Consider the following 27,767-nt stretch of genomic DNA (forward strand, 5'->3'; position numbering starts at 1 on the left):
GCCTAAAGTCATAACATTCTGACTAAATTCATACTTCCCCATGTCATTACATTTCCCATTTTCTCACTCCTGCCTGATCTGGATCCATCTACCGTAAAAGCTGGAGAGCGCCCTAGAACTTACTTTCCTGTTCTCATGTTATTTTACAAAGAATATGGGACCCAGCAGTTAACAGTTACGCTGTATAATGCGGTGTGTGTATTGTCACGAAGCGACAAGGCATATAAATTAAGGGTCTATGGAAATTTGTCGACACTGAAAGTGGCAGAAAGGGCCCTATGTACACTGTTTGAATATTATGTCAGTCTACACTTCTAAGTGCAGTATATGTCACTTTAAGACCGTTGAAGATCGATTTTCAGTAAGCATAGACATAACAGAATGGCAGACGACGTCACCATCATATGTTAGTGCGTTTACACTATACCGTATGGAATATCAACACGATTCCAGTTTGCTAAGCCCAGTACAGAACGACGAAAGTGAAGTTATGAAATACCAACCACGACACATAAAGTTGAGGAATGGCATCAGAATTAAGGAAGCAGCAATGACGAATTTTATTAACTGCGGAACCACATTTGATAACAGATGTTCTTGATAAAACTTGTATGGTAGATCTCTGAGAAATGAAGCAATAGCAAAAGTGTCACCCAAACAATTAAGGACGTCGCCATTTATTTGCTAGAGAAAATATGTACATACAAGTAGACATGTCGAATAGTGTTTATAAGGTAGCAGATTAGGGCTTTTTATGGTATCCATTGTGTTTTCTCATTTTTAAATATCAAGGATAGTCAAAAACTACTTATTTCTTACCTTCAATATAGCTGACTTACTCTCTATTAAAAAATGTTATTTAATGAATACGGCTTCATCAGTTCACGTTACACAGTGTAGGCTTTTTGTAGAACCTAAATCGTTTTTTCGCTTTCAGATATCTGGTGTATCTTGTGGTAAAATACAGACGGGTAAAATTCCAATTCATCATGAAGCATTTGAAATTTGTCACGAAAAGAAGCAAAATAACAACTGAAAGACTAAAAATGTGCAAAAGCACTAAATCGGCTACTTTAATATGAGTAAGCGCTATGGAAATAAAGTAACTTTGGATATTAGCGGACAGCAACACTGTCCAGCCTTAACACTCCCTCTCCCCTCAACCTGCCACAAAATTTCAACGATACTACTTTTTTACCAGAAAAACATTGAAGTTGACGTCCAGTTCCGTTCACAGCCTGTGGGATGATGCGTTGTAGAATGGTCTGTCGTCGTATTTCGTTCTGTCAATCGCGAATCGAATAGTAATATATCACGTAATTTGTTAAATAAAGTTCTTGTGGTTTCTGTTTTGGTTTTAAATTACAACAAAGCCGGAACACAAAGCGTATCCTTGTGCATTACAATAACGCATAAACAAAACTGCGACTACCAACGATCTTTCACTCGTGGCGATAGTACACTTGTGGGCGTAGATCACTGAGAATGGGCATAGAGTAAATGGGCATGGGAATGACTTTCTGGTTGACGTGTCAGAATTTTCCTGTTTGTTATTTGACTAACCTCCGGTATTCTCTTTGTTGGTATGAAGATCTTTGGCAAAGTCTCTGTTGGTGTCGGAACAAAGGTATTACCAAACAAGCAATACTGAGCTTAGGGGATTGAGAGGGGTGTGTTCAAGCATGGCATCGAAAAAGCAGCCTCAGATGCAGGAAATAGATTTAACTAAGCTAAATTTGCAACAGTTAACCCAACTGAAACAGCAACTCGATCAGGTAAGTTGGTGTCGAGAACTGTGGTAATAATTTGTGTCACTAGTTCGAATTGTTACCGTCGTAAAAGCTATCCATATAAAGCCATCACAGCTTAAAAATAGCGTATTTCGCGAAGAGTTCAGTATACTGACTGTAATATTCTGCGGTGTGAATGGAAATGATTATGAACCACCTAAGGATGATTTCCAAACGATTATCTTCTGCTTAAAAAAAGTTATTTGAGAGTTCGCATTACACAATTTACATATGCGATCACATAACACAAACAAAATTTGCTAATCCTTAGCGGCAAAAGTGGGTATCACTGAATCGGTCTGTAGTGGTAAGAGTTTGAAGAGAGACTGATTTGAGCTACCTTAATATCGGGGGTATCTTCAGTCAGATTCCACTCGCTGAAAATGTAGTTCATGAATCATTTCTTTTGAAGAATACAGAACTTAAGTAATTTCTAGTTTGCCAAAAGTAATTTCTAGTTTGCCAATGTTGCATAGGCCAGATGCCATGTAACTCTTGGAACGCTAAAACGTTTCCAATTTCAACATGGTGTGTGTGTGTGTGTGTGTGTGTGTGTCAGAGTTATTTCATAAGATAGTTGTGTAAGCCTACAGATTAACCAACTTGCCACAACAGGTTGAAATGTAAACGAATAAAAATGAAGTTACTGACAGAGGGCTGCAACTAGGTTATAAAGTGTGAAAATTTGTTGATATGCGGTAAAAGTTACATAATGGGACCCTCCTTGCAGTTTGAAAGTTCATGTACAAAATATGTGCATTATACACTTTTAAATACTTATCAGAGACTGTGCTGCAGCTGACTAGGGGTCTAATTGCATACCGTCTGGTTTAATGTGCCAGTAACTCATCAAGATGTTGTTATTGGTATGGATATATTGGTCATCTTGAGCTCAAAATTTCTATTTTCTCTCAGCCATAAAGTACATCACAGAGGTAGGAGATACACAGTTAATAATGTATTGCCATTCTGAAAATTTGAATGAAGAACAACGGAATCAAAATCTGTGTGGATCAGGCATATTGTAGGCCTATACATGTTAAGGTTCATTTTATTGATGCTACTCATAAACTATAGTGTCGCAATGCTATCTATCACGTAAGTGGACTATGTGCATATTTTCTGTGTAAACTGACTGCGAGAAAGAAAATGCTGCGCTGTGAAACTATGTGGTTTCGTATATGAAGAGGTAAGTGGTTTCTACAGTGGCTTGAGTAACATTATTTCACACCATTTTAATCTGTGAATGGGTAGCATTACAAAGTTTCAGGTGACTCAGATTTTGTAGTTTGTGTATATAACATTTGTAATATACAGGTTTTGTGTTAAAACCAGCTGCAAGAAAAAGAAAACAAACTGCTGTCTGTGCATTTTATATAGGAGAAGCAATTTATTAATGGTTTAAATGCACTGCTGTCATAGTTAAAACTGACTGCAAGAGAGAAAATGAAACCACACATCTTCATACCATTTTCCTTTTCTGCCTGTTTTAACAGTAAAACTGTACATTGTTGTTTAAAAAATTTGTGGTTTGTCTCAGTTGAATGTTCGCTAGTCTGTGCCATTCCTATTTTATATTATTTATTATAATTTTGAGTTCCTTACATTAAAAGTGGGCAAAGCTGCATCTGTGTGGTTAATAAGATTATGGTAACTCTGTTTTATTTTAGGGGACTGTTGTAACAATTTGTCATAGTTGTTATACACTGAGGTGACATAACAAAAGTTGTGGGATAGCAATATGTGGTATTATCGCGTACACAAGGTATAAAAGGGCAGTGTGTTGGCAGAGCTGTGATTTGGACTCAGGTGATTCATGTGAAAAGGTTTCTGATGTGATTAAGGCTGTGCAACGGACATTAACAGAATTTAAATGCAGAATGAAAGTTGGAGCTAAGCACTTGGGAATTCCCATTTCAGAAATCTTTTGGGAATTCAATATTCAGACCTCCACAGTGTGAAGAGAGTGCCAAGAACACCAAATTTCACATGTTACCTCTCACCATGTACAATGCAGGGGCTAATGGACTTCACTTAACGAGTGTCAGTGCTAACAGACAAGCAACACTGCGTGAAATAACCCCAGAAATCAATGTGGGATGTATGACGAATGTGTCTGTTAGGATAGTGTGATGAAATGTGTCGTTAATGGGCTACAGCAGTAAACCTACAGGAGTGTCTCTGGTAACAGCACATCGCCTACAGTGCCTGTCACGGTCTCTCGACCATATTGCACGAATTCTAGACGCCTGGAAAACCGTGACTCGGTCAGATGAGTACCAATTTCAGGTGGTAAGAGCTGATCGTAGGGTTTGAATGTGGGACAGACCCCACAAAGCCATAGACCGAAGTTGTCAACAAGGCACTGTGAAAGCTGGTGATGGCTCTACCCAATAGTATGGACTGTGTCTACATGGAATGGAGTGGGTCCTCTGGTCCAACTGACTGATTATTGACTGGAAATGGTTAGGTTCACGTCATTAGACCATATGCAGCCATTTATGGACTTAATGTTCCCAAACAATGATGGAATTTTTGTGAATGACAATGTGCTGTCACTGGGTCACAGTTGATCGATATGAAGAATGTTCTGGACAGAGCGAATGATTTGGCCACCCAGATTGCCCATCATGAATCCCATTGAACATTTGTGGGTTGTAATCAAGAGGTCAGTTAGTTCACAAAATCCTGCACCAGCGTCACTTTTGGAATTATGGATGGCTATAGAAGCAGCATGGCTCAATATTTGTGCAGGGGACTTCCAATGCCACGTTGAGTTTCTGCACTATATTGGGCAAAATGAGGTCCAACGCTATATTAAGGACTGTCCCATGACTTTTGTCACTTCAGTGTAGATCAATAACTTCATGGTACCAAAAAGTATCCAAAATGAAAAAGATGTCTCATCCTATATGTAGGATTCAATAAAGTAATGCTGTTTGAAAGTCCTTCGGTCACTATTCAACTGAAGAAGCTTGGAGGCCCTGATTGAAATGGTATGGAAGTTTTGCCTCCAGAAAAATTGCTCCGATGCCAGCACTGGTTGAGGGGTGGACCACATGAACACTGTACGGTGCCTCCCTAATGTCAGCCACTGTGCTAGTTGTGGCTGGAGACCCTCGAATTGAAGCTAATTACAATGGTGCGATTGTATGCAGCAAATGGTTCACCACACCACACCTCGACTGGAATGTCCTCAGAAAAAGAGAAATGGGGAGACCTTATGAATGGGAGAAATGTATCTTTGGGTGCATTAAAATTAGGTATACCAACTAGTGTCAGTGGATATGAAGTGCAGCTTTGTGTGAATGAAATAAACTGTAAAGGTGTGTATATAACTGCAATTAGCTTCCTGAGTGGTAGAAAATAATAATGATCACCGTAATTGATCCCTTCTCTTGTCTTTGAAAGGCAGATCTCTACATTGAGAATTTAGGAAATAAAAGCAGTAGAAGAGAAAACCCAATTGTAGGTGATAGTGCAATATCACTGAGAATGACCAGAAGGGATATGGGGCCAGCAATGTGGCAGCTGTTAAGAGGACCAGCAGAATGAATGAGAACTTGTGGGTTACTTATGGGGATATCACAGCCAAGGCAGGGCACAGGGAGGGAGGAGGAGAGGAGAGCTGCTAAGCCCAGTTGGTAGACCGCACTGGGACTGCAGATGATGGTGCTAGCTCATTTGAGGCCCCATCCCAGAGCTGACATGAACTAGGTTCGTGATGGTCTGGGAATGATATGGGTTTCTGGGAACTCCAGTTCTAGAGACTTAGCACATTGTCCTCCTAGTTAGGGACTCCCCCACATAGACGTAAGTAATGTTATCATATGATATAGGTGTAGAATTTCACAACAGTGGCTTCCTGGAAAATGTATCTTATATTTGACCATGAGCTGTTGGATTAGTTAAGATTAAGAACAGTCATTAAGCCATCTGCTGCAATGATTAACAAATGTAGTACTGTATTTTAAGGATTTTGTGTGTTCTTTCCTTTTTGTTTCATATATAATTTCGACAGCTATTGATGTTTAATCACATTTGCATACAAGTTTCTGTAGCTATGTGGAAATATTAGACTCTTGGTGCCATCTGTCATGTTTGTAAGCAATTTTAAAAAATAAAGATATAGTGAAGTTTTGAAATTAATTTCTGTATGTGATAAGACATTTTATACCATTGGCTTCAAGGTGCATAACACATTTATTAAACTGACTACATGCTAACTTGTTAAAATACAGTATGTCGGAAAGAAAATTAGCAGCATATTGATAAGATGCGCACTCAGTTGTTGAAAATTATCATTTTAATTTGACACATCCACACTTGACTGTAACAATTAACCATTCTGATTGCCTGGTAGGAAAATCAGGCGAGCAGGAAACAGTGAGAACACATGTTGCTTATGGAGCAGGACAGCTTTTAGGTTCAACAGCTTCAGTAGAAGACCAATTGTACTGAATCCACATGTTGTAGTGGTCTGCAGTGTTTTGCTTCAGCTCCCGAAGTCAAGTCATAAACACACGACTTGTCTACATTATTTTTATACAATGCCACAATGGTACTTTCAGTTATCAGGCAGTATACACACTGCTAATTTGAATGTGATTGGTGCCATAGAAAGATTATTGATGGTGGGCTAGTTCGGAATGCTTTTTGAATAAGAAAATAATTTGTGCACAGTGTTAAGATGTTGATCTGGAAAATCAATTATTTATCAAAAATATCGAAGCCACGAAGTGCCGTGCACCTAAAATGCTCAATTCTGTATTTTCTCATAGTGACCAATGATGTGAGTAACAGAATTTGGATTGCTCAAGATGCGACTGTGACATGCAGCTTGTTTTGTCAATTACTGCGAACATTACAAACTTAAATTTTCACAAATATTCCTGTCAATGTGTATTGTGACAAGATAGTAACTCTTGATGTTTACTGAAGTGACTACATACAAATTTGAATGAATTTTGCAAATTTTGTGTGCACTCCGCAGCTAAGCCAGACATTACAGTGTTAGGATTTTTTTTTTGACTATGTGTAGTTTGATGTAATTTTCTTTGTTATCTTTTCTTTAGGAGCTGACTCTATTTCAAGAGTCGTTGCAGACACTGAAGTTGGCACAGAATAAGTTTCAAGACTCATTGGAAAGTCTGGAGCCTGTGAACAGCAGCTTGAAAGACAAACCAATTTTAGTTCCGTTGACATCATCTGTATCCTTTGTGTGAAATTGCATGTACTTTTGTGTCCTGAGTTGAAGATAGAATGTGTTATGTCATTTAGTATAACTGTAGAGGTGTGATCAAAAAGTAACTGGATATTATAATTTTATGAGCTTTATATATCCAGTTTTTTTTCCAGCTGTTTTGAATATTTGGTTTATTGTTGCCAGTTGAAAAGGTTATGTTTTTCAGGTGCTTGGTGAATTTTTACTTTTTAAAAAGATGGATCAAAGAATTTGCATTAAAGTTTACTTGAAAAATGGAAATTCGAAATGTTGACTGTAACTTTTGGCAAACCTATCATGAGTAAAACAAGAGTTAACGAGCGATATAAGTTTTTCGAAGGGGTCGAGAAGGGATTACTTTGAAGGAGACAAAATTCACAATCATGAATAGAGATACTTTAAGAAAAACAAAAATATCCATTGCCTTTTGATCCCATCTCATATTGTCATTTCATGTCTTCCTGCCCTAGATGTCCTAGCACAGCAATTGCTGATGACAGTGTGGAAAAAGTTACTTTTGTTTTGTGGTTCTGGAATATTACCAAATCATGATTAGAGAGGTTGCAAGGAATTTTTTTTGAATGTTTTGGGCATGAAACAAATAACAGCGAAGTTTTTTATGGACTTATTGAATTTCAGCCAGGAACGACATCACATAGGAATTGTTAAATTAAATCAACAGTGATCCAGAACTTCCATTGGAGGTTATAACAGGTGATGTCAAAATCAACACCCAGTCGTCCCAATAGAAACTGCCTCAAGAGCCAAGAGTGAAAAAATTTGACATGTTTGATCACATGTGAATGTTCTTCTCACTGGTTTCTTTGATTACAGTGGGATAGGGCATCATGAGATCCTGCCTTACGGTCATGTGGTCAATAAGGAATACTACCTGGAAGTTATGTGCCGTTTGCTTGAGGCAATCCGAAGAAAACAAGCAGTATTGTGGCAGAACCACTTGTGGGAATTGCATCATGATAATGTTTGTGCTCGCACCTGAACACTTTGTGATTTTTTTGACAAAAAACCAAACTGTTACAGTGCTTCAGCCACTGTATTCATCGCATATGCCGCCCCCGCCCTCCGCCTGCGACATGTTTATGCTCCCGAGGGGGAAGAGAACTGTGAAAGGATGTCGTTTTGCCACCATTAATGACACAAAAACAGAATCAGTGAAGTAACTGAACACCATAACAAAATCTTGAGTTTCAGTAGTGCATCCAAGATTGGAAAAAGTGTTGGAACTAGTGTATTATATCTGAGGGATTACTTTGAAGTATCTGAGGGATTACTTTGAAGGAGACAAAATTCATAATCATGAATAGAGATACTTTAAGAAATACAAAAATATCCATTGCCTTTTGATCCCATCTCATATTGTCATTTCATGTCTTCCTGCATCAAATTTCTTGCCTGAATTGTTGTATCTAACCTACTTTTTGTTCCTTTGTGTTATCTTCTGTCACATGTTTTCTTAACAAAGAGTGAACAGATATATGTTCCTGGCACTGTAATGGACCACGAGAAAGTTGTGATTGATATTGGAACGGGGTACTACATTGAGAAGGTATGTATGAGCTATTAGATTAAGATAGATGTCACAAATATTTGGCTGATTTTCTGATTATTTCACTATTTCTGAGTTTGTGGTGAGGATGTGATCTAATAGCAGAGCATACATTGCTGTGAGTGAAAAGAACAGCAATGAAACTCATCATCTTGGTTATCCCAAATATTTTGCTGTTAGTTTACAGAATATCTTGTAGCTTTGAAGTGGCGGTTGAGATGGGACCTGACAGCACAGCTTAAACTGATACTTGCAGTTACATTTGTCATGAAGATTTCACTGTTTTTCTATAATATATCGTGATTTAGAGCTGGTGATTAGGGTGGAATCTAATAGCTCAGCTTGAATTACTACAGGTGATACAAAATACTAGCTTGCTTCATTTATAAAGCATAGGAATTATGAACGAGCATTATGATTGACTACCCACATCATCAGGCTCGTGATCTGTTTTGTTGGCTACCTGTCATTTATCATGCAAACCATTAACAACAGCAGAAGCACAGTAGGTGCATTTATACTGAAAACTTTTATAGCAGAGTAAAACACAACTTTCTCAATGAATCTAAATGAAAATCCAAGTGTGATGGTAATCAAAGGAGACAAAATCTACCCAGAGATATGGATTGGGCAAATGTGCACTTCCAGTTTACCTTGTCTTACTTCCTGCTGACTTGCTTCTCTTGATAGTGATGCTTAAAGAAGTTGTCTTCATTTGTGTGTCTTATATATCGACTCTCCATTAGCAATTGATAAGAGAGTGCACTGTGTACATTCTGTAATTTAATTGTAGAGTTGCTTGGACCATTATTAATAGATTTTGTTTATAAATGTGGCAACACTGTTCCCCGTATGTTGGTGTTTCAGGATATTGATGGAGCAAAAGATTATTTCAAAAGAAAAGTGGATTTTGTCACACAACAGTTAGAAAAGCTGCAGGGTGTAATGATTGAGAAAGCTAAAGTGCGAGAAGGTGAGTAAATACCATCTGATGCTTTTCAGGTTACCTGGAATATTAAGCATTTAGCTGTTAACTTTGTTGAATTGTTATCTTTCTGGAAGCACAGGTCGATAAGTTGATCAGTGAGCCGTAATTGTTGCCATAGAGTTGTGGCTCACTTTTCGAATAGAATTGTAACAATGCAGCACTGTTAATATGATCCTGATGAGTAAAACTCATAGCCTGTGGATGGAATAGACCTCACACATTGTTTTTATATTGAAACAGACATCTCTGTCAACTGATTGATGCAAAGTGCCTTCTGATTGACAGCATTCATTCTGTCAAAATATTATAAATAGAATGATAAGGGTCATTGTAGTTCTATTTCGTAAAGATACATGCTAAAATTTAGGGAATTTTATCTACAAGGTCTTACTTTTTTGGTCCTCATGTCTTAAAGTCAATGAATGGTGAAGACATGTTAATATCTGACTACAAGAGTTTTCTGACATTCTGTGCTTATTACCTTGATAATGTTGTTTCAGTACCTGTACTGGGTTAACCAAAGTCTTCAAACATAACGATTCCTTATAAAGCCATAATCAAACATTTCAGGTATGTTGTTGAAGAATTGTCAGAAAACTAAATGCTTCCTGCCAGACTGGTATTTTCCGTTTTACCACTAGTGAAGTGGTGAACTAAATGACTCGGAGAGCAGTAGAAATAGAAATTCACTAAAGAACTGTAATTCTCCCTTTTGTAAAAAGAAAGGACTCCCAATACAGTATTTCAAACTGTTTGTTAACTTTTCACCTGGCAAAATGTAAAAACAATAAGCATTGCATTAATATTGGGAATTTTGGAGAAATTAGGTTAATGATACTACCACATATGAATACTAATACAACAAGTAATTCAATTCTTTAATACAGTTCATCGTTTGTCTGCCTGTGTCTATATGTGCGGATGGATATGTGTGTGTGTGTGTGTGTGTGTGTGTGTGTGTGTGTGTGTGTGTGTGTGTGTGTGTGTGTGTGTGTGTGCGCGAGTGTATACCTGTCCTTTTTCCCCCTCAGGTAAGTATTTCCACTCCAGGAATTGGAATGACTCCTTACCCTCTCCCTTAAAATCCACATCCTTTGGTCTTTCCCTCTCCTTCCCTCTTTCCTGATGAAGCAACCGTGGGTTGCGAAAGCTTGAAATTTGTGTGTGTGTTTGTGTGTTTTTTTATTGTGTCTGTCTACCAGCGCTTTCTCGTGTGGTAAGTCACAACATCTTTGTTTTTTATACATATTTTTCCTGTGTGGGATGTTTCCCCAGTATATACTAAAAACTGGAGCGAGCAGTGAGCTGTAAAACTTTTGGTGCAAGAGTAGTTAAAGCAACTCCAGTGGTCAAAGTATATCTAGTTTATGGTACTTCGGTTTCTTTCGTTGACCTTCATTTGACAATATGAGTCATCATCTGCTGTTGTCTATAGGTCATTGTCAGCTTAGTAATACAAATTGACTTACAGAAACAGACAAAAGAAAATTTAATGTACTATAGTAAATATCTAGTAGAATGTTGTTAATAAAGCAGTTTTATTATAAGAAGAATATTGAAAAACCTTTGTCATATCAAGCTATTTGATAATTTTGCGCTCCTGTATCCCATTAGTCACCGCACTGGCAGTTCTTACTTGCTGCTTGTGCTGCATGTAAATGGGAATATTGTATATGTGCACTATGCTAACGCTATATTATTGCAATTTATGTTGCAGGAGTTACATAGTGCAACAAAAGTAGTTGCTAATTCAAAACTGTGCTTCCTATGTAAAGTACAGAATCGTTTCTATTAATTGCAGTTGTTGCAGTGATAGATGTGTAAGAGTAATTTAAAATTTTTTTTTGCCATAATATGAAGAGAATATGCTTAGGATGATTAGTAAACCAGAGGTTTGATAGAGCAGTAGTCAACTTACCATAGTGAAGCAACATGTGTGCAAAGCATGATTTATGGAGTAAGTAATATGTTAATGGGCCATAACATTCTAATACTTCAGTGATCCATTGTGCTTCTAATAACAGAGTATTATTTGTCTAAGGTTGAAATCTGAGTTGAAATACTCATCCAGTAACAGTACAGTATGTTAATCAGATTTCATATTGATCATTGAATTGTTTCAGGAGTACCGATGTTTGGGTCAGTACATCCAGAAATACTGCGCTTTATTTATTTATTTATTTTGTGTATCCAGGACATGAAATTATTGCAATACTGGTAAAGCATTAATAAGATACACACAGAGATTAATTACATGCAAAGAATCAGTTACAGAGTAAATTAAGTAATGTAGAGACAGAAGGTAATATCAGTAAAAATATGGTGGTTAACATGTACACTCGTGCTCATAAATTGAGGGTAATGCTGATACATGGTAAAACAACGCTGTGGTGGGCTGTTTGCGGGTTTAAATCACCTCAGGGTATGACCGTGCAGTGCATTTGACCTGTGGTCGTCGCACGGCGGCGCTGGCAGCAGTCCACATACGCAGAGGTGTGTTGGTGCATGTGAGAGTACGGTGCAGTGAGTAAGTGTGCAGACATTTCCAGACGTGCTAATGGTGGCTGTGTGTTGAAAATGGCTCGAAGAAAACACATGGATGACATTATGAGGGTTAGAATACTAGGGCGACTGGAGGCAGGTCAAATAGCATGTTGTAGCACGAGTCCTCCGTGTGCCACAAAGTGTGATCTCAAGATTATGGCAATGATTCCATCAGACAGGAAACGTGTCCAGGCACTACAGTATAGGACGTCCACAGTGTACATCATCACAAGAAGACTGATATGTCACAATCAGTGCCCGCAGATGGCCACGGAGTACTGCAAGTAGCCTTGCTTGGGATCTTACTGCAGTCACTGGAACAGTTGTCTCCAGACACACAGTCTACAGACGACTGAACAGACACGGTTTATTTGCCCGGAGACCTGCAAGGTGCATTCCACTGACCCCTGGTCAGAGGAGAGCATGTAAAGCCTGGTGTCAATAACACAGTACATGGTCATTGGAACAGTGGTCCCAGGTTATGTTCACGGATGAGTCCAGGTATAGTCTGAACAGTGATTCTCACTGGGTTTTCATCTGGCATGAACCAGGAACCAGATACTGACCCCTTAATGTCCTTGAAAGGGACCTGTATGGAGGTCATGGTTTGATGGTGTGGGATGGAATTAAGATTGGTGCACGTACACCCCTGCATGTCTTTGACAGAGGAACTGGAGCAGGTCAGGTGTATCAGGACATCATTTTGCACCAGTATGTCCGCCTTTTCAGGGGTGCAGTGGGTCCCACCTTCCTACTGATGGATGATAACACATGGCCCCACCTCACCGAGCTGCCATCGTGGAGTAGTACCCGGAAACAGAAGATATCAGGTGAATGGAGTGGCCTGCCTGTTCTCCAGACCAAAACCCCACCAAGCACGTCTGGGATGCTCTCGGTCAATGTATTGCTGCACGTCTTCAAACCCCTACGACACTTCAGGAGCTCCGATAGGCACTGGTGCAAGAATGGGAGGCTATACCCCAGCAGCTGCTCAACCACCTGATCCAGAGTATGCCAACCCGTTGTGTGGCCTATGTACGTGTGCACAATGATCATATCCCATATTGATGTCGGGGTACGTGTGCAGGAAACAGTGGCGTTCTGTAGCACATGTGTTTCGGGATGGTTTTCTCGACTTATCACCAATACCACGGACTTACAGATCTGTATTTTGTGTGTTCCCTATGTGCCTATGCTATTACTGCCAGTTTTGTGTAGTGCCACATTGTGTGGCACCACGTTCTGCAATTATCCTTAATTTTTGAGCACGAGGGTACGACAAGTGTTTGTAAAATACAGACAGAAAGGTTTTTTTTTTTTTTTTTTTTTTTTAAATATGAACAGGTGAACAGCAAGATACGCAGATTCCAGAATTTGTCGGCATTGACTGCTGCCTGTATCCAGCAGGTTCCTACAGACTAGCAGACGTCGGTCCTGTGGATCACCACACTTGGAGATTTCATCCACGCTCCTGAGGCCTCATTTTCTGAGATTGACTTTGCACCGTGATACCCCAGTTCTCAGTGTGTGCAGTTTTCGAAGCCATATAAGGCACGTGTGATGCCGTGGCCCGTTCGGTACGACTCGGACAAAGAATCTGGCAAAAGTTCCGTTTGAGTTCAGATAGACATAGGAATCACTGTAGTTGTCTACAGGAAGCTCTTTCTCAATCGGAACCTTAGTTGTTGAGGCTTGTGCCCAAACAAGAGATTTCTGGGCTCAGTTTCCTGTTTTGTGTTCTCCGGTTGTGATGCTGCTTTCCCGGGAATACTCGTCAGTCACAGACAGCCTGTCACAATGTGTTCAGTGTCATTTGAAGCTGTCTTGATCTGTTTGGCATGTACAGAATTTTTCAACATTGGAGCAGAATTCTCTGTTGCAGAGAAATGTAGTGCCATGGCAGATGTTCGAAGCACCCCAGGTAGCTACTGTAAAATACAGATGACCTGTGCAGATACTTTAAGCTGTATTTGTTGTAGTGGGCTTTGAATGTATGAGATGTGATCTAAAAATAATGGGAATGTTTATTTTTCTAAAAGAATCTTTAAGTCCTTTCAGGGTTCCTTTCAGCTTAGGCAATAGAAAGAAGTCACAGGGGGCCATGTCCGGTGAATAAGTTGGCAGAGGCAATGTAACGGATTTGTTTCTCACTAAAAAAAAAGGAACGAGCATTGAGGGGTGAGTGGGAGCATTATCGTGATGCAATTCCCACAATTGGTTTTCCACAATTATGGTAGTTTTCTTTGGTTCGCTACATGCAAACGGTGCATAACTTCCAGATAGTATTCCTTACTGACTGTACAACCATGAGGCAGGAGCTGATGATGCACCATCCCATTGTAATCCGAGAAAATATTGAGAAGAACCTTCATACGTGATTGAAATTGTCAAATATTTTTCGGTCTCAGCTCTTCAGTCAGTTTCCATTGGGTCGATTGTCCATCTGTTTCGACATTATACATGTGTTTTGACTTCTGATATAACCTTCTTTGCAAGTTCTGAATCATTGTAAGCTTTCATTCCATGTAGGCTTTCACGGCCGGCGTCTTTATCAGTAAACTCTTCCGGGCTAAGTTGCCGTGGTCGATCTGTAGAACTTCTTCTCCCTGACGTTTCATTCTCAACTACGGAGAACATCTGCCGAGGTGAGTCGACTCACCTCGGAAGATGTTCTGCGTAGTTGAGAATGAAACGTCAGGGAGAAGAAGTTCTACAGATCGACCACGACAACTTAGCCTGGAAGAGTTTACTGATAAACATTGTAAGCTTTATTCAGCAATTCCTGAGCGATTTCCATGCAGTGTTGTTTTTAGTCAAAATGCTACAATTTCGTAACAAACTTTACTCCGTGTTTCGTGCCCAAACCATCCAAAAAAACTGCATCGCATGAGCTAAAGGATATGCTGACATCATCAACAACCTCTCTCTTGAAGATTTGATGATTTTTTTTCCAGAACCATTTTCGTTCTTCTTCCACACGGTCCTTGGAAATTGATGTGCGTGGGCGTCTGGTGTGGATGTCATCGTCTACATGTTGTCGACCCTCTTTGAAATGTATATACCACTCGTAAACTCCTGTCTTACTTTTAGTAGATTCACCTAAAGCCACAGTCGACATTTCAATTGTGACGCAGCACTCTATTCATTTTTCAAGCAAAATTTAATGCAAATTCTTTGATTCATCTTTTTCGAAAGGAAAATTCTCTGAGCACTCAAAAGTGCGTATAACCTTTTTCACTGTCGAGAGGTATCTAAATATTCAAAACAGCCAGAAATACAAACATGCATCAGAAACATGTGTAGCAACAATATAAAAAATTTGAAAATTGGATGTGTAAAGCCCACGAAATTATAAAAAAATTCCCATTAATTTTTATCACACCCTGTAAGCGGATAGTCCATCTGTATTCCAAAGTATTTGGGTTTGTTGCCGGGGACTGTTGTTTCTCTCTCTCTCTAAGTGGTGATAAGTTTTTTTTAGCATTCCTATTTCAAAGTGAAATGCACAAACTTAGGTCTCTCCAGGATTTGGCTTCAGATGGTTATCATCATAGTACTTGGCTGGGTCCTCAAGAACTCTTGTCAGCCTTATCCTTCCTCAAAGGTTTTGCGTGGGGTAGCAATTGTTGTATCAACAACATTCATAAGTTCGTTAATTCCAGAGTTAATTGATTGGTCGTTTGTGTAGATGTTATACAGCAGTGAGATCAACACACTTCCTGGTGGGAGGTTATTTTTCTGAAGCCTCCATCAACTTTTCTTATTTTACTGGGTGACAAAGTGTCTCTTATTTTGCAGCAACACTGCGGGAACTGTGTTAATTGATAATCTTTCGTGACTGAATAGACTTTTCAAACCAGCTTTTTGGTGACAGTATCCTAAACTGCTTTGAGGATGGTGAATGCAGCACCTGTAACTTGGTCTTTCATACCCATCCTCCGACGTTACACAAGGGGCAGAAAAGTGAAGAAACTGGTCAAAAGATTTTTTTTCTATTTCCATGTTTTAGAAGTGCCAGTAGTGTGGCTTTGTGCTACCCTTTGGAATTAGTATTTTAAAATACAGAAGTTCATAAGATTTAATATCTACTGTTTTGCAGCAGGTCCAGACATTGTAATGTTCTGTCCATAGTTCATGTAGGCCTGCAGCTTTATTGTTCTTCGTAGATTTGAGTGCTATATTCACTTGTTTCAAGGCAAAAGGAATATCAAGGTAGTGTTTCTAATCAGTATGTCCCATTAGTTTTTAGATTTTCCTTTAATCTTACTGTTCTGAAGTAATTTATGGGCAGTTTGGTCAGGAGTCATCTTTGAAAGATCAAGAAGAGCAGTGACTTGGGGTCATAGTAATTTCCATGCCTTTCGATTGTTCTGTTTCAACAACAGTACAGATAACACGTTACAATTCTTCAGAAGAAGCAAGCCCACTCTGGTACAGATCTACCTGTGCAAACATAGTTGACGAGGTGATAAAGAAAAGGTGTAGGACTATTATAGGTTGCTCGAACCTACACCACTTGCCAAACTCTACCAGCTTACAGGCATAACGCCAGCAGGTATTTGCTGTGAACTGGCTGTCAGTGCAAAGAGAATAAATAAGTTTTTTATTTTTAATAATAATAATAATATTTTAATAATAATAACAATATTTTAACTCCATCTTTCAGTATTTAATCTTTTAAAAAGAGAAATCTCATTTATCTAAAAATTTCATGATTAATTCTAAAATTATTATATTATTTGATGCAGGAGAGCTAGTACGGAAGTTGGTAAAGGTTGAAGGCAACTGATTAACTGTTGAATAAATTCAATTTCCTGGTTTTCATATAGTTTACATTTGAGAAAGATGTGAGTGATATCCGTTACTGTTATTCCATCACATTCACAATAAGGATTGTCTTGGATGTGTAATCGGTGAAGATGGCTATTGAAAGATTCATGATTAAATCTCATTCAGATTATGGAGTTTATAAACTTTTTGTTCACCTTAATTGTGTGGAACCAAATCTTTGAACAAATGTTTGGCTGTATTTGACCATAATATTTCCCTTTAATGCGCAATGAGGCTTGTATTTGTCCCTGCATTATCACCACCACCTCCTCCTCCTCCTCCTCCTCCTCCTCCTCCTCCTCCTCCTCCTCCTCTTCCTAGAGAAAGTAATCTTCATGTCTGGTGACAGTAGCAAGATGTTTATAAAATTACCACCATGAACAGCAGTTTTCACTAAGACATCAATCATTTCATTATTTTTAATGTTGGTGTCTTTTGAGCCACATAAATTTTATCAAGAGAATCAGTTGTGGTTGCAATAGAGAGAGATTTATTAGTTCATTTGCAGTGTGTTTCACCTGCATTGAAAGGCATCTTCAGACAGTGTAGGAAAATTACAGGACCCAGTACAAATATAATGGCCATATACAGAAATTCTAAAACAAAGCCATGTAAAAATCCTTTGGCCCTACAGCATAAAAGTGTTTGGGGGGAAGGGTATTGTGGTAACTAAAGAATGTATTAGCTCCCAAAGAATGAAATGAAATGTGAAGTTTAATACTTACTGAACTATGGGTAAACAATCATCTGAAAGAGGAGTAAAATGCATAAAATTACACCCAGGAAAGAATGGGCCAAGTGCATCTGTAATGCTAAAATACGGAACAATGCTGATGGTCACAATTTGTACCAAAAACAAGAACGACATTAGGTCATATACAGGATTATTAGCAATAGCCATAAAAGAGAAACAGACAAAAGCCTACCTTGTGAAGGTTTCCAGTAATGGTAATAAAAGAGAAGTCTCATATGGCAAGATCAAATGTAACTTTTAAAAAGTACAGGGTCTGTCAACAGCATAAAAAAATTGTCTGAAGACAAAACACAGTTAAAATATATAAACCATGACCTTATACAACAGGAGGAAGGAAACTGTCCCCATGCCGAAAGAGCTAAGCCACAGACATTATTTGACTTAACATATGGAGACAATACCCCTTAAAAACAGAATAGGGCTTGTTAACATCTGCACAACCCTACCTGCTAGCGCTGGTCTGCCTAGAGGAAAACTAAAGCCTAAAGTGTCGTAGTACCGGGAAGCTTGCCAGGTAGTGGCACTACAGTTTCTAACTATGGAAGGCTGTGTGTAGATAATCGAGAAGAATGCCCAGTGTCGGAACTAATACAAATTCATAAACTTGTTTGAAGATGCACTTCATAACATCGAAAAACACCAGGTGTTTTTTTTTTTTTTTTTTTTTAAATAACTGTTCAGTTAAAAGCGAATATGTTTCAAAATTTCAATTTCCTTAAGAAAATTTAATTTTTGCCCTTTTTCTACTTGCAGGATTATAAGATTTTTCAAACCAAGGAACCGACAACCTGGAAATTTTAGATGTTCAGCTGCAAACTTAGTTATTTTCAAGCTGCTGCTGTAAGAATTTGTGATGTTCCTCTTTCTGAAAATGCTATTAGGAAGAAATTGAACAATCTGTGTTATGTAGCACGTAAAATGGATACAGCCCATCATGGGTGCACTGGTTACATTCTGAAAATAAAAATGCCTCACAAATTCAGGCCACTCTTCCTTTCCTCACTTCTGGGTTATGTGTGGTTTCACGAGTTGCGATTCCATTTTTAGAACTGAGGGGCTACCAACAGTGTCTCATCAATGACTGTTCAGCAAGCATTGCTACATATACTCTTTTTCAGCATTCATGCACTGTTGCTGATTGCTGTTCATCGGTGTGGAAGGGTGGAATTTTCGCTCTCGCACTGCAACTGAAGATCCACTGAGTGGTGAAGGTGGCCTGTTCAGATTAATACTGTTTTATGCTGCATCAGGCACTTAGTTGTTGGCTTGATTTCAGTAATCATCAGTCATTTTGATGCCCAAATAATAAAACTCGCATATTGATTTTAGTGTCTCCTTTCCTAATTTACGAGGGCTGTTCAATAAAGAATGATAATTTTTTTTATGGTCATAATTTCCCGCACTAAAATTTAATCTTATGATATTCTGTTAATTTAACGTGCAACAAATATGCAGTAGTAGTTTCATTGTTGGGACTTCTGGTTCCCGCCTGTGACAGGCAGGCAAGGTCAGACATGTTCAGTATTGCCTACTGGTGCAATGGAGGCAACACATGAGGAACAATATGCGCCTTTGAAATTCTGCTTTTGTCTTAACAAATCTCCAACTGAGGCCTATACAGTGTTACAGGAGGCTTATGTAGAGTTTGTTCTTCCAGAAACAATCACTTTCAAAGGAAAGTGGACTCGGTGCTATAGTTACTACTCTTATAGAAGAAAACATCAACACTGCTGCTGTCATTGTGAGAGAGGATCAACGAATTATCCTGAAGATTGCTTTCTGAAATACTGAACTTTTCATTGGGTGCCACTCACACGTTGGTGACGGGAAAATTACACGACAAGTGTTTGTGCGTGGTGGTTTCCAAGACTGTCAATTCCCAAACAAAAGGACATTCGCCTGCAGGTCCGCATGCAGTTCAAGTTGATGTTAGAGAAAGATCTAGAGTTTCTTTCCAATTGCTGATGAAACCTGGGTACATCATTTTGATCCTGAGAGCAAACAGCAAAGCTTAGTGTGGAAACCTCCTCCATCACCAACTCCCAAAAAAGCAAAAGTGGTTGCTTCTGCTGGGAAAGTAATGGCCATCTCATTCTTTGATATTCATGAAATTGTTAATCGGCTTATTGTGCCTGCACACACATCAGTAACAGGACAATACTACAGAGATATACTGAAAACATTGCAAGTCCATATCAGGCACAAAAGACCACATTTCCGTGAAGCAGGCTGGATGCTGCACCACTATAATGTGTGGCTGTATATTGCCAATGTTGTTGCTGAATATCTAGCAAAAATCAATGTGAAGTGCATCCCTCACCCTCCCTATAGTCCAGATTTAGTCCCATGTGACTTTTCCTTTTCCCTGACATGAAGAAATCCCTTCTTGGGAGGCATTATCAATCATCAGAAGCAGTGGTGAAAGCTGCGGAGGCGATTTTGAAGGACCTCTCAAAAAATGGTTTCCAGCATGTATTTGTAGACTGGCAGAAGTTCTGGGACAAGTGCATCATATTCATGGGGACTACTCTGAGAAGGACCATCAAAATTATGAGGATGAGTAAAGGTATATTGTAAAAAAAAAAATGTGATCACTCTTTATTGAATTCTACTACATTTTGTTATTCTTGTTTTACTTTTCCTTTTCTCAGTGCATAAACAATTCTCTCAAGCTGCTTTTCTAAGTACTTTGCTGTCTGACAGAATTACAATACCATTGTCAAATTGTAAAGTTTTTATTTCTTCTTCCAAAACTTCGATGACCTCTTAAGAGATTCTCCTTTGTTTCCTCAGTGTACAGATTGAATAACAATAGGGATAGGCTGGAGCTTTGTCTCAGTCCCTTCTTAACTATTGGTTCTCTCTTATGCCCTTTGATTCGTATAACTGTTGTTTGGTTTCTGTACATGTTTTGAATGTGTGGAAGAGGAATTAGTGATAAATTCTGAACTTCTGCAGGTTGAATAAATGTTCAGATAAACTGTGTGGATTGCATCAATGTGGACTATTTATCTGTTGCAGTGGCGTGCTGCAATAAGGAAGTTTTGATAAATTTAACTTTTAGTGAACATAAAAATGGCAATGCTATGTGAATTGATAGAAAACTAACCATCATCTATTTTCCACAACTTCAGCATCATTGTCATGGTGTAAGTAATGTAACTGACAGAATGTTGTGTGTGAAAAGCAGACTTCAGGTCACTGTATGGCTCACAGTTTTAATTGTCTCTTACATCACATCATTGTTGAATTGATTTTAGTCTGTCAGTTTCACACAGGGTGCATAGAAAGGTTTTTTCAACGATCTGTAGCATTAGTTATGTTGTGCCTTTAGCATAGTGATGGAAGTAATTCACCGTTATTTCTTTTGTGTTATTTACGACAGTCACTACTTCTAACTGTCCATTTATTTACTTCTTTTTATTCAAACGGTCTACTTTCTGGAGACCCCTGGCTGTCATTACTGCATACACACCTTCCTCTCTTGTTCTTGGTGGGTTCCTCTCTTCTTCCCTTTGTGGATTGCTTTCCAAAATTTTTGACAGTTCCCTGTTGTGATCCATCATGTTGTATCAGTTATGGTCTTCCTGGCTCCCATAATCTTCCTTATTCTAGAATTCTTTTAATGTTCCTTCTCGAAATGCTCAAAAAGTCAGTATCCGGTCAGAGTACTCAGCCACCCCCACCCCTTCCCCCCCACCCTCTACTTCCTTCCACCTCACAAGTCTGTGTAGAAACCTATGTCGCATTTTTCTGATGTGACATCCCAAAACACATGAATCAAGGTAATCAGTTAAAGTCAGTATTTCTTGAGTTCCATGAAGCATTTCAGTCAGTACACTTCATGGAAGTCAAGAAATACTGACTTTAACTGATTACCTTGATTCATGTGTTTTGGGATGTCACATCAGAAAAATGTGACACACCTTTTAACAAAGTATGATCACACACATTGTCAAATAAAAATTTTTACTGGACTGAGGATATTTTGGTAGGGAGGACACAGCATGTAATGTTGGAGAGTCCTCAACCAATGTAGAAGTAACTTTTCGTGTACTCCAGGGAAGTATACTGGGGCCGTGCTGTTCATGTTATATGTTGATGATCTGGGAGACTATATTAATAGTAACCTCAAACTTCAACAGATGGTGCAGTTATCTATTATGAAGTGGTATCAGAAGAAAGCTGCACAAATATTCGGTCAGATCTTCAAAGTGGTCCAAAGATTTGTAACTTGCTTTAAATGTTCAGAAACATAAAATTGTGCTCTTCACAAAACAAAAAATGTGGAATCCTATCACAGTTGAAATTGGTCAACTCCTACAAATACCTTGGTGTAACACTTCGTAGGTATGTGTAATAGAATGATCACCATCGGCTCGTTTGTTGGTAAAGCAGGTGGCAGGCTTTGGTTCGTCACATACACTATAACCGTGTTCAAAATGATGTGTTGTGTCTGACTATTGCTGGGAAGCGTTTGGTCTACCGAGGGGGTTCTCTCAACTATTGGCGATTACAAAACAATAGCAAGAAAATTCATATTAACAGAATCTTCCATCGGTTCGTGGTTGAACAACATTATGATAAATGAAAAGCACCAGTTTGCTTCTTTTTTTTACAATATTACTTTTGTTGTTAACCTGTTTTCGGCTTACAAGGCCATCTTCAGACACTTACTGAGTATTATCACCAAAGAAGTTAAATTTTAGCAAACTTCAGTCTATATGTGTTACTTCTCTTCCAGTGTTGTTTGCTAACGTTTAACTTCTTTGGTGAGAATACTCAGTAAATGTCTGAAGATGGCCTTGTAAGCTGAAAACCGGTTAACAATAAAAGTAATATTGTAGAACAAAAGCAAACTGGAGCTTTTCATTTATTAGCAAGAAAATTGTTGACATTTTGAGTAGTATCAGGAGTCCTGCCTAATTTAATTGGATGGAGGTTTTAATGTGCTCTTGAGTGGCTGGCTCGTACTATTAGTTCTGCTATCGACCAGCTATTTTACTGTCTTCCACTTTTTTACTAATTCTTCAAATGTGCGACAACAATGTGAATAGTTCTATTGAAGATAGTGTGATTTTTATTGTGGCTGTAGTTCTGTGGTTTTCGACTGTTGTTTTCACAAGAGCAACTATTCGTACACCAGTACGTGATCTTGTGAAAGAATGCTGATCATCACTCTGTTTAACACTCAATAATATTAAATCCATCCATGCTTTGGTTCACTGGCATCATATTGGGGAAGTGCAGTCATTCTACGTAGGGATTACTTACAAAACACTTGTGTGATCAAGCCTAGAATATTGCTGAGGTGTGTGGGACCTGTACGAAATAAGAGTAACAGGGGTGTTCAATATACACTGAGAAGGGCAGCACATAGTGTCATAGGTTTGCTTCCCCACTGGGGAGAGTCGGCTGAAAACCCTCAACTCTGACTCTTGAAGATAAAACACCAACTGTCCTTTGGAAGCCCACTTACCACATTTCAAGAAGCAGCATTATTGAGGAATCTAGGAATATACAGGAAGGAGCAGAAGAAACACGCGATTTTTAAACCACTAGTACTCAGCAGCAAGTGAGAGTATTGACCTCGAGCGATTGGCCGACAACTCGGACAATGCAGTTTCAGTTGCTATGGAGAACATATGTTCACGGTTGAGCAGTTATTTAGAAACAATAATTCTGTGGTCACAGTTCAATGTCTTTTTCATCAAAACGTTAATGGTGGACATTGAGATGCAGTCCCAGATCAAAACTCTATACTCCGCTGGATTGCAGCATATAGCACAACTAATCTGTCATGAAAAAGAAACCACCTGGTCTTTACCATTCAGTTCAAACTCTGGAAAATGTAGACAGATTGATAACAGCAGTTGTTGCTAGTCTGAAATGATCTGCTAGGCGAGAGGCTGTATTGCCGAGTATTTCACGTCATTTGCTTCAGCGACAGGCTGTATTGCTAAGTATTTCCCATCTTATGTGATGATCTCAAATCTCACCCATACAAAATGAATTTTATCCATTCTGGATTTGGAACACTGCGACTGTCTTGTTAAAGATTTCGGGAATTACTGCAACAAATTGCCATTTTTTCTTCAAATTTTATTTCTTCGTACCCGTTTTCGAATCGCCTGGCAATTCATCATCAGATGATACAATTTAGTTTGGAGTATTGTGGGTGTCGTGCATTGTGGGACACCAAATGTATTGGTTGCAGTAATTCCTGAAACCTTTAACAAGATAGTTGTTGTGTTCCAGATCCAGAATTGATAAAAGTTTTATTTCGCTACCTAGCCAGGTAAAAGGAACAATGAATACATACAGAAAGTGTAAACTGAAGTTAATGAAAACTATTCTTGCTATTAAATTCAATACAGTGCACGACCCCCACAATACTCCAAGCTAAATTGTACCATATGATGTTGAATTGTCAGGTGATTCGAAACCGGTCATGAATAAGTAAAAATTGAAGAAAAAACAGCAGTTGGTTGCAGTAATTCCTGAAACCTAAAATAATGATTGTTTAGCAACTAAGCAAAACGGATTTTGTTCAGTGCAGCGAATTTTGTGGCATAACGGACATAATTCTTACGGAAGATGCAGATGTCCCAGTATTCATGAGTGATGAAGCCCGTTTTCATCTGGATGGTTATGTTAAGTACAGAACTGTCGGTACTGGATGTAGGAGACACCCTCAACAGTGTCAGTGCCGTGTGGTATCTCCAAGATAGGGGTTGTTGGACCTTACTTTTTTGAAGATGGAGGAAGCACAGTTACTTTGACATCAGCATGCTACATCGAAATGTTAAAACAACTTTCCTCATCCAGAAGTTGAAAGGTGTCAAGTGAATGTGAGAGAAATGTTGTTCCAATAGGATGAGGCCTCACCTCATATGACGAGAGCATCTGTGGAAGTGAAAAAGTGAAACTCCCTGGCAGATTAAAATTGTGTGTTAGACCAAGACTTGAACTCTGGACCTTCGCATTTTGCGGGCAGGTGCTCTACTGACTGAGCTACCCAATGTCGACTTACAACCCATCCTCACAGCTTTACTTTCGCCAGCACCTAGTCTCTTTACCTTCCTAACTTCACAAAGGTTCTCCCAAAACCTGCAGGACTACACTCCTGGAAGAAAGGATATTGCAGAGACATGACTTAGCGACAGCCTGGGGGATGTTCCCAGAATGAAATTTTCACTCTGCAGTGGAATGTGCGCCGATAAGAAGCTTCTTTCGCAGCACCTCTGCGAAGTTGGGAAGGTAGGAGGTACTGGCAAAAGTAAAGCTGTGAGGACAGGTTGTGAGTCATGCTTGGGTAGCTCAGCTGGCAAGAGAACGTGCCTGTGAAAGGCAAAGGTCCTAAGTTTGAGTCTCGGTCCGGTACACAGTTTTAATCTGCCAGGATGTTTCATATCAGCGCACTCGCTCCTGCAGAGTGAAAATTTAATTCTGGATCCGTGGAGGTAGGTAGTTTACAAAATGTTCCCGCGATATGTCATTTCACAATATGGTGATGTTCCTCGGCCCCCACACTCACCCGATTTGTCGATCTGCAACTTCCTCTTGTGGGACCACTCGAAACAAAAAGTGTACATGAGCGAGCCGCCTACAGTTGATGAAAAGATTTCCATTCATCAGGAAACTGAATCTGTGCTGAATGAAATGTTGGAGAAAGACCTGGATAACTTTCAGGAGAGGATCCAAATTTGTGTTTGACAAGGAGGATGTCATCTCGACAACATCATGTTTCATATCAGTAGTTTTAAAAATGCAATAAAATTATTATTACTGAGTGCAAGATTTCTTAAAAATAAAATCAGGTTTCAGTTATTCAGTAGTGAAAAACATGTTTTTCCTCTGCTCCACCCTGCATTACAAAGAGCTATGTTCTGCTTATGTAGGAATCACAAATATAAGATTGATTATGTCACATACAGAAACATTAAAGCAATCATTCTTTCCCTGTACCATACAGGGGTGGAGTGTGGTTAAGTCCTAATATGTGTTACAGTGTTTAATACCCTGTGCTGCGATTTCTAGAGTATAGATGTAGAAGTAAATTACTTTTGACAACAGATTTATATAGACTATTGGCTTTGTCCTTTTTGTTGCTATTCCAGAGAACAGAGTTGAACTGTGTCGTTGCCATTTTCTCGCGGCATATTTCATTATTTACCCGTTAATGTGACTAAGTGGTGACGAAATGTTTCAGCTGTGATGGAGGTGATGGAGGCACAGCTGCAGGCGCAGCTCGGCGCGCAGCTGGCAGCTGCACAGCAGGCAGCAGTCAAGACGTAACCTTCTGGAGCTGCTTGTGGAGGAAAAGTTTCACCTTTTTTGTACACTAGTGCTTGCTAATGTCATTGATAACTGCTGTCTCACACTGTGGAAGCTGGATCTAAAAGCCGATCTTCAGTTCTGTAACAATTTGCAAAGACATACACGCGACTGTGACATTCTATTTTTGGCTATCTGTTCGACTGTGGAAGTTTGTTTATAAGAATCGTTCGGGTAACTGTGTAGCCTTCTCGATGGAAACTTTAATCGGAAGATTCAGTAATTGTGTACTAGGCAGTAAGAAATTTGGTAAGAGTGATGATTTTTGCAGGCTCTACTCTGGCATTTGTATCTATTGACAACTGTTGTTTCTTGCAGAATGTACTTAGCAATGATTGCTTGTTCCTGAGGAGTTTATCACGTGCGTATTTGAACTCGATACTCATTACTATTGTAATAAATGATTTATCTAGAGCTCTTATTTAATCCTGATTGTTAGAAGTTTACCAGTTTAATTTAAATTAGCTCATATTTGTTTCATCTGTTTTTGTTACAGAAATAAATTGCTTTTGTGAACACTACTACTTGTGACTGTCAGTCTTCATTATAGGTATAATTGGAAGTATGTGATTTACTTAGACTATTGTTGTAACGCTACTCAGCTGATAGATGTCTGTAGCATACATTGTTTTGAAACTTTACAGAAGGCAGCCAGCAGTCTTTACCTGCATTCTCATCACATTTCGACACATCAGTATCTCATTCCAAAACTTGATTATAAACCATATTCAGTTGTTGATTAGTATCACTCCTCGTGCCGCAGCAGCTTCTCTTGATACGTCATTTACGTAGAAAGTGGACATTGCTGTAGTTTTTCTGGCTGTAAAAAACAGAATAGCAAGGCATATATCTAAAGGAAGAATTATGCTCATTGTCAGTCAGTAAGAAAGATGGCATTGTTGTCATCAGGAAAAAAAGATACTTTACTGTACCATGTCAATGTATGAATCTTTTACTTGTGGCAGCTGTAAGGGCACATTCAAATTTTCTTATTATATATCACTTTTGGAACACCACATCAGACTTCTGCTTGGGAACGGATTGTTGAGCAGATTAGTACCAAAACCCTGATAGTTTTTGCTTTGGCTCTGTAACACTCTTTTGTTAACTGTTTTTGTACATTTAGTAAATTTTTTTTCTTTGTGCTGTTATTCGTGGAAGGAGAAACAACCACCATAAGAACTTATCAGCAAAACTTACCAAATATATGCCTCCAGCAGCTGATGAGAAATCAATTACTTGGGTTGTTTGATGTAAACAATAAAAAATACCAGTGACATTCTGCAGCTCCTATTTTCTGGTACAATGCTATGTAAATCATCTTATATTTTGGTCTCTCCTCAAAGACAAGCTCTTTGAGCAGACAGTTGGGAAGGGTGTGCAGCTTTCAGTTAAAAATGGTGTACTGAGAAAAACTGATTTTATGCACAACATAACAATGAAGCATTTGAAGGTAGGTACGGACCATGTGTAAACCTTTATCAAGGAAACTAAATTTATTAGTTACTGCTAATGAGACACACAAAAGTAGAAAAATTTTACTAGCTTCTTAAGCTGTCAGTCCTTCCTCAGGAAGGAGAAAGAATTTGGGGAGTTTTAGAAAACAAGGTAAGGTCACTACAAGGGCACTGCCATCTCGAGGCACACTTTTACCTTCAGGTGGCAGAACTCTCCACTTCTTCCAGAAATTGTTCCTGAAAATCGCTTTTTACATCAAGAACTGTTTGACTGTT

The 27,767-nt window shown here is 38.8% G+C and overlaps 1 protein-coding gene across 1 annotated transcript; it reads left to right on the forward strand.

The window, feature by feature from the left end:
• The first annotated feature begins 1,593 nt into the window (after positions 1-1,593).
• On the forward strand, positions 1,594-26,555 carry LOC124718866 (prefoldin subunit 5). The gene is made up of 5 exons (XM_047244500.1): positions 1,594-1,775; positions 6,866-7,000; positions 8,507-8,581; positions 9,449-9,554; positions 25,910-26,555. The coding sequence occupies exons 1-5, from the start codon at positions 1,683-1,685 to the stop codon at positions 25,993-25,995; spliced, it is 495 nt and encodes a 164-aa protein (XP_047100456.1). The 5' UTR covers positions 1,594-1,682; the 3' UTR covers positions 25,996-26,555.
• The last annotated feature ends 1,212 nt before the right edge of the window (positions 26,556-27,767 follow it).

This window comes from Schistocerca piceifrons, chromosome 10 (genome assembly GCF_021461385.2).
Source record: "Schistocerca piceifrons isolate TAMUIC-IGC-003096 chromosome 10, iqSchPice1.1, whole genome shotgun sequence".
In the NCBI taxonomy this organism is placed as follows: domain Eukaryota; kingdom Metazoa; phylum Arthropoda; class Insecta; order Orthoptera; family Acrididae; genus Schistocerca; species Schistocerca piceifrons.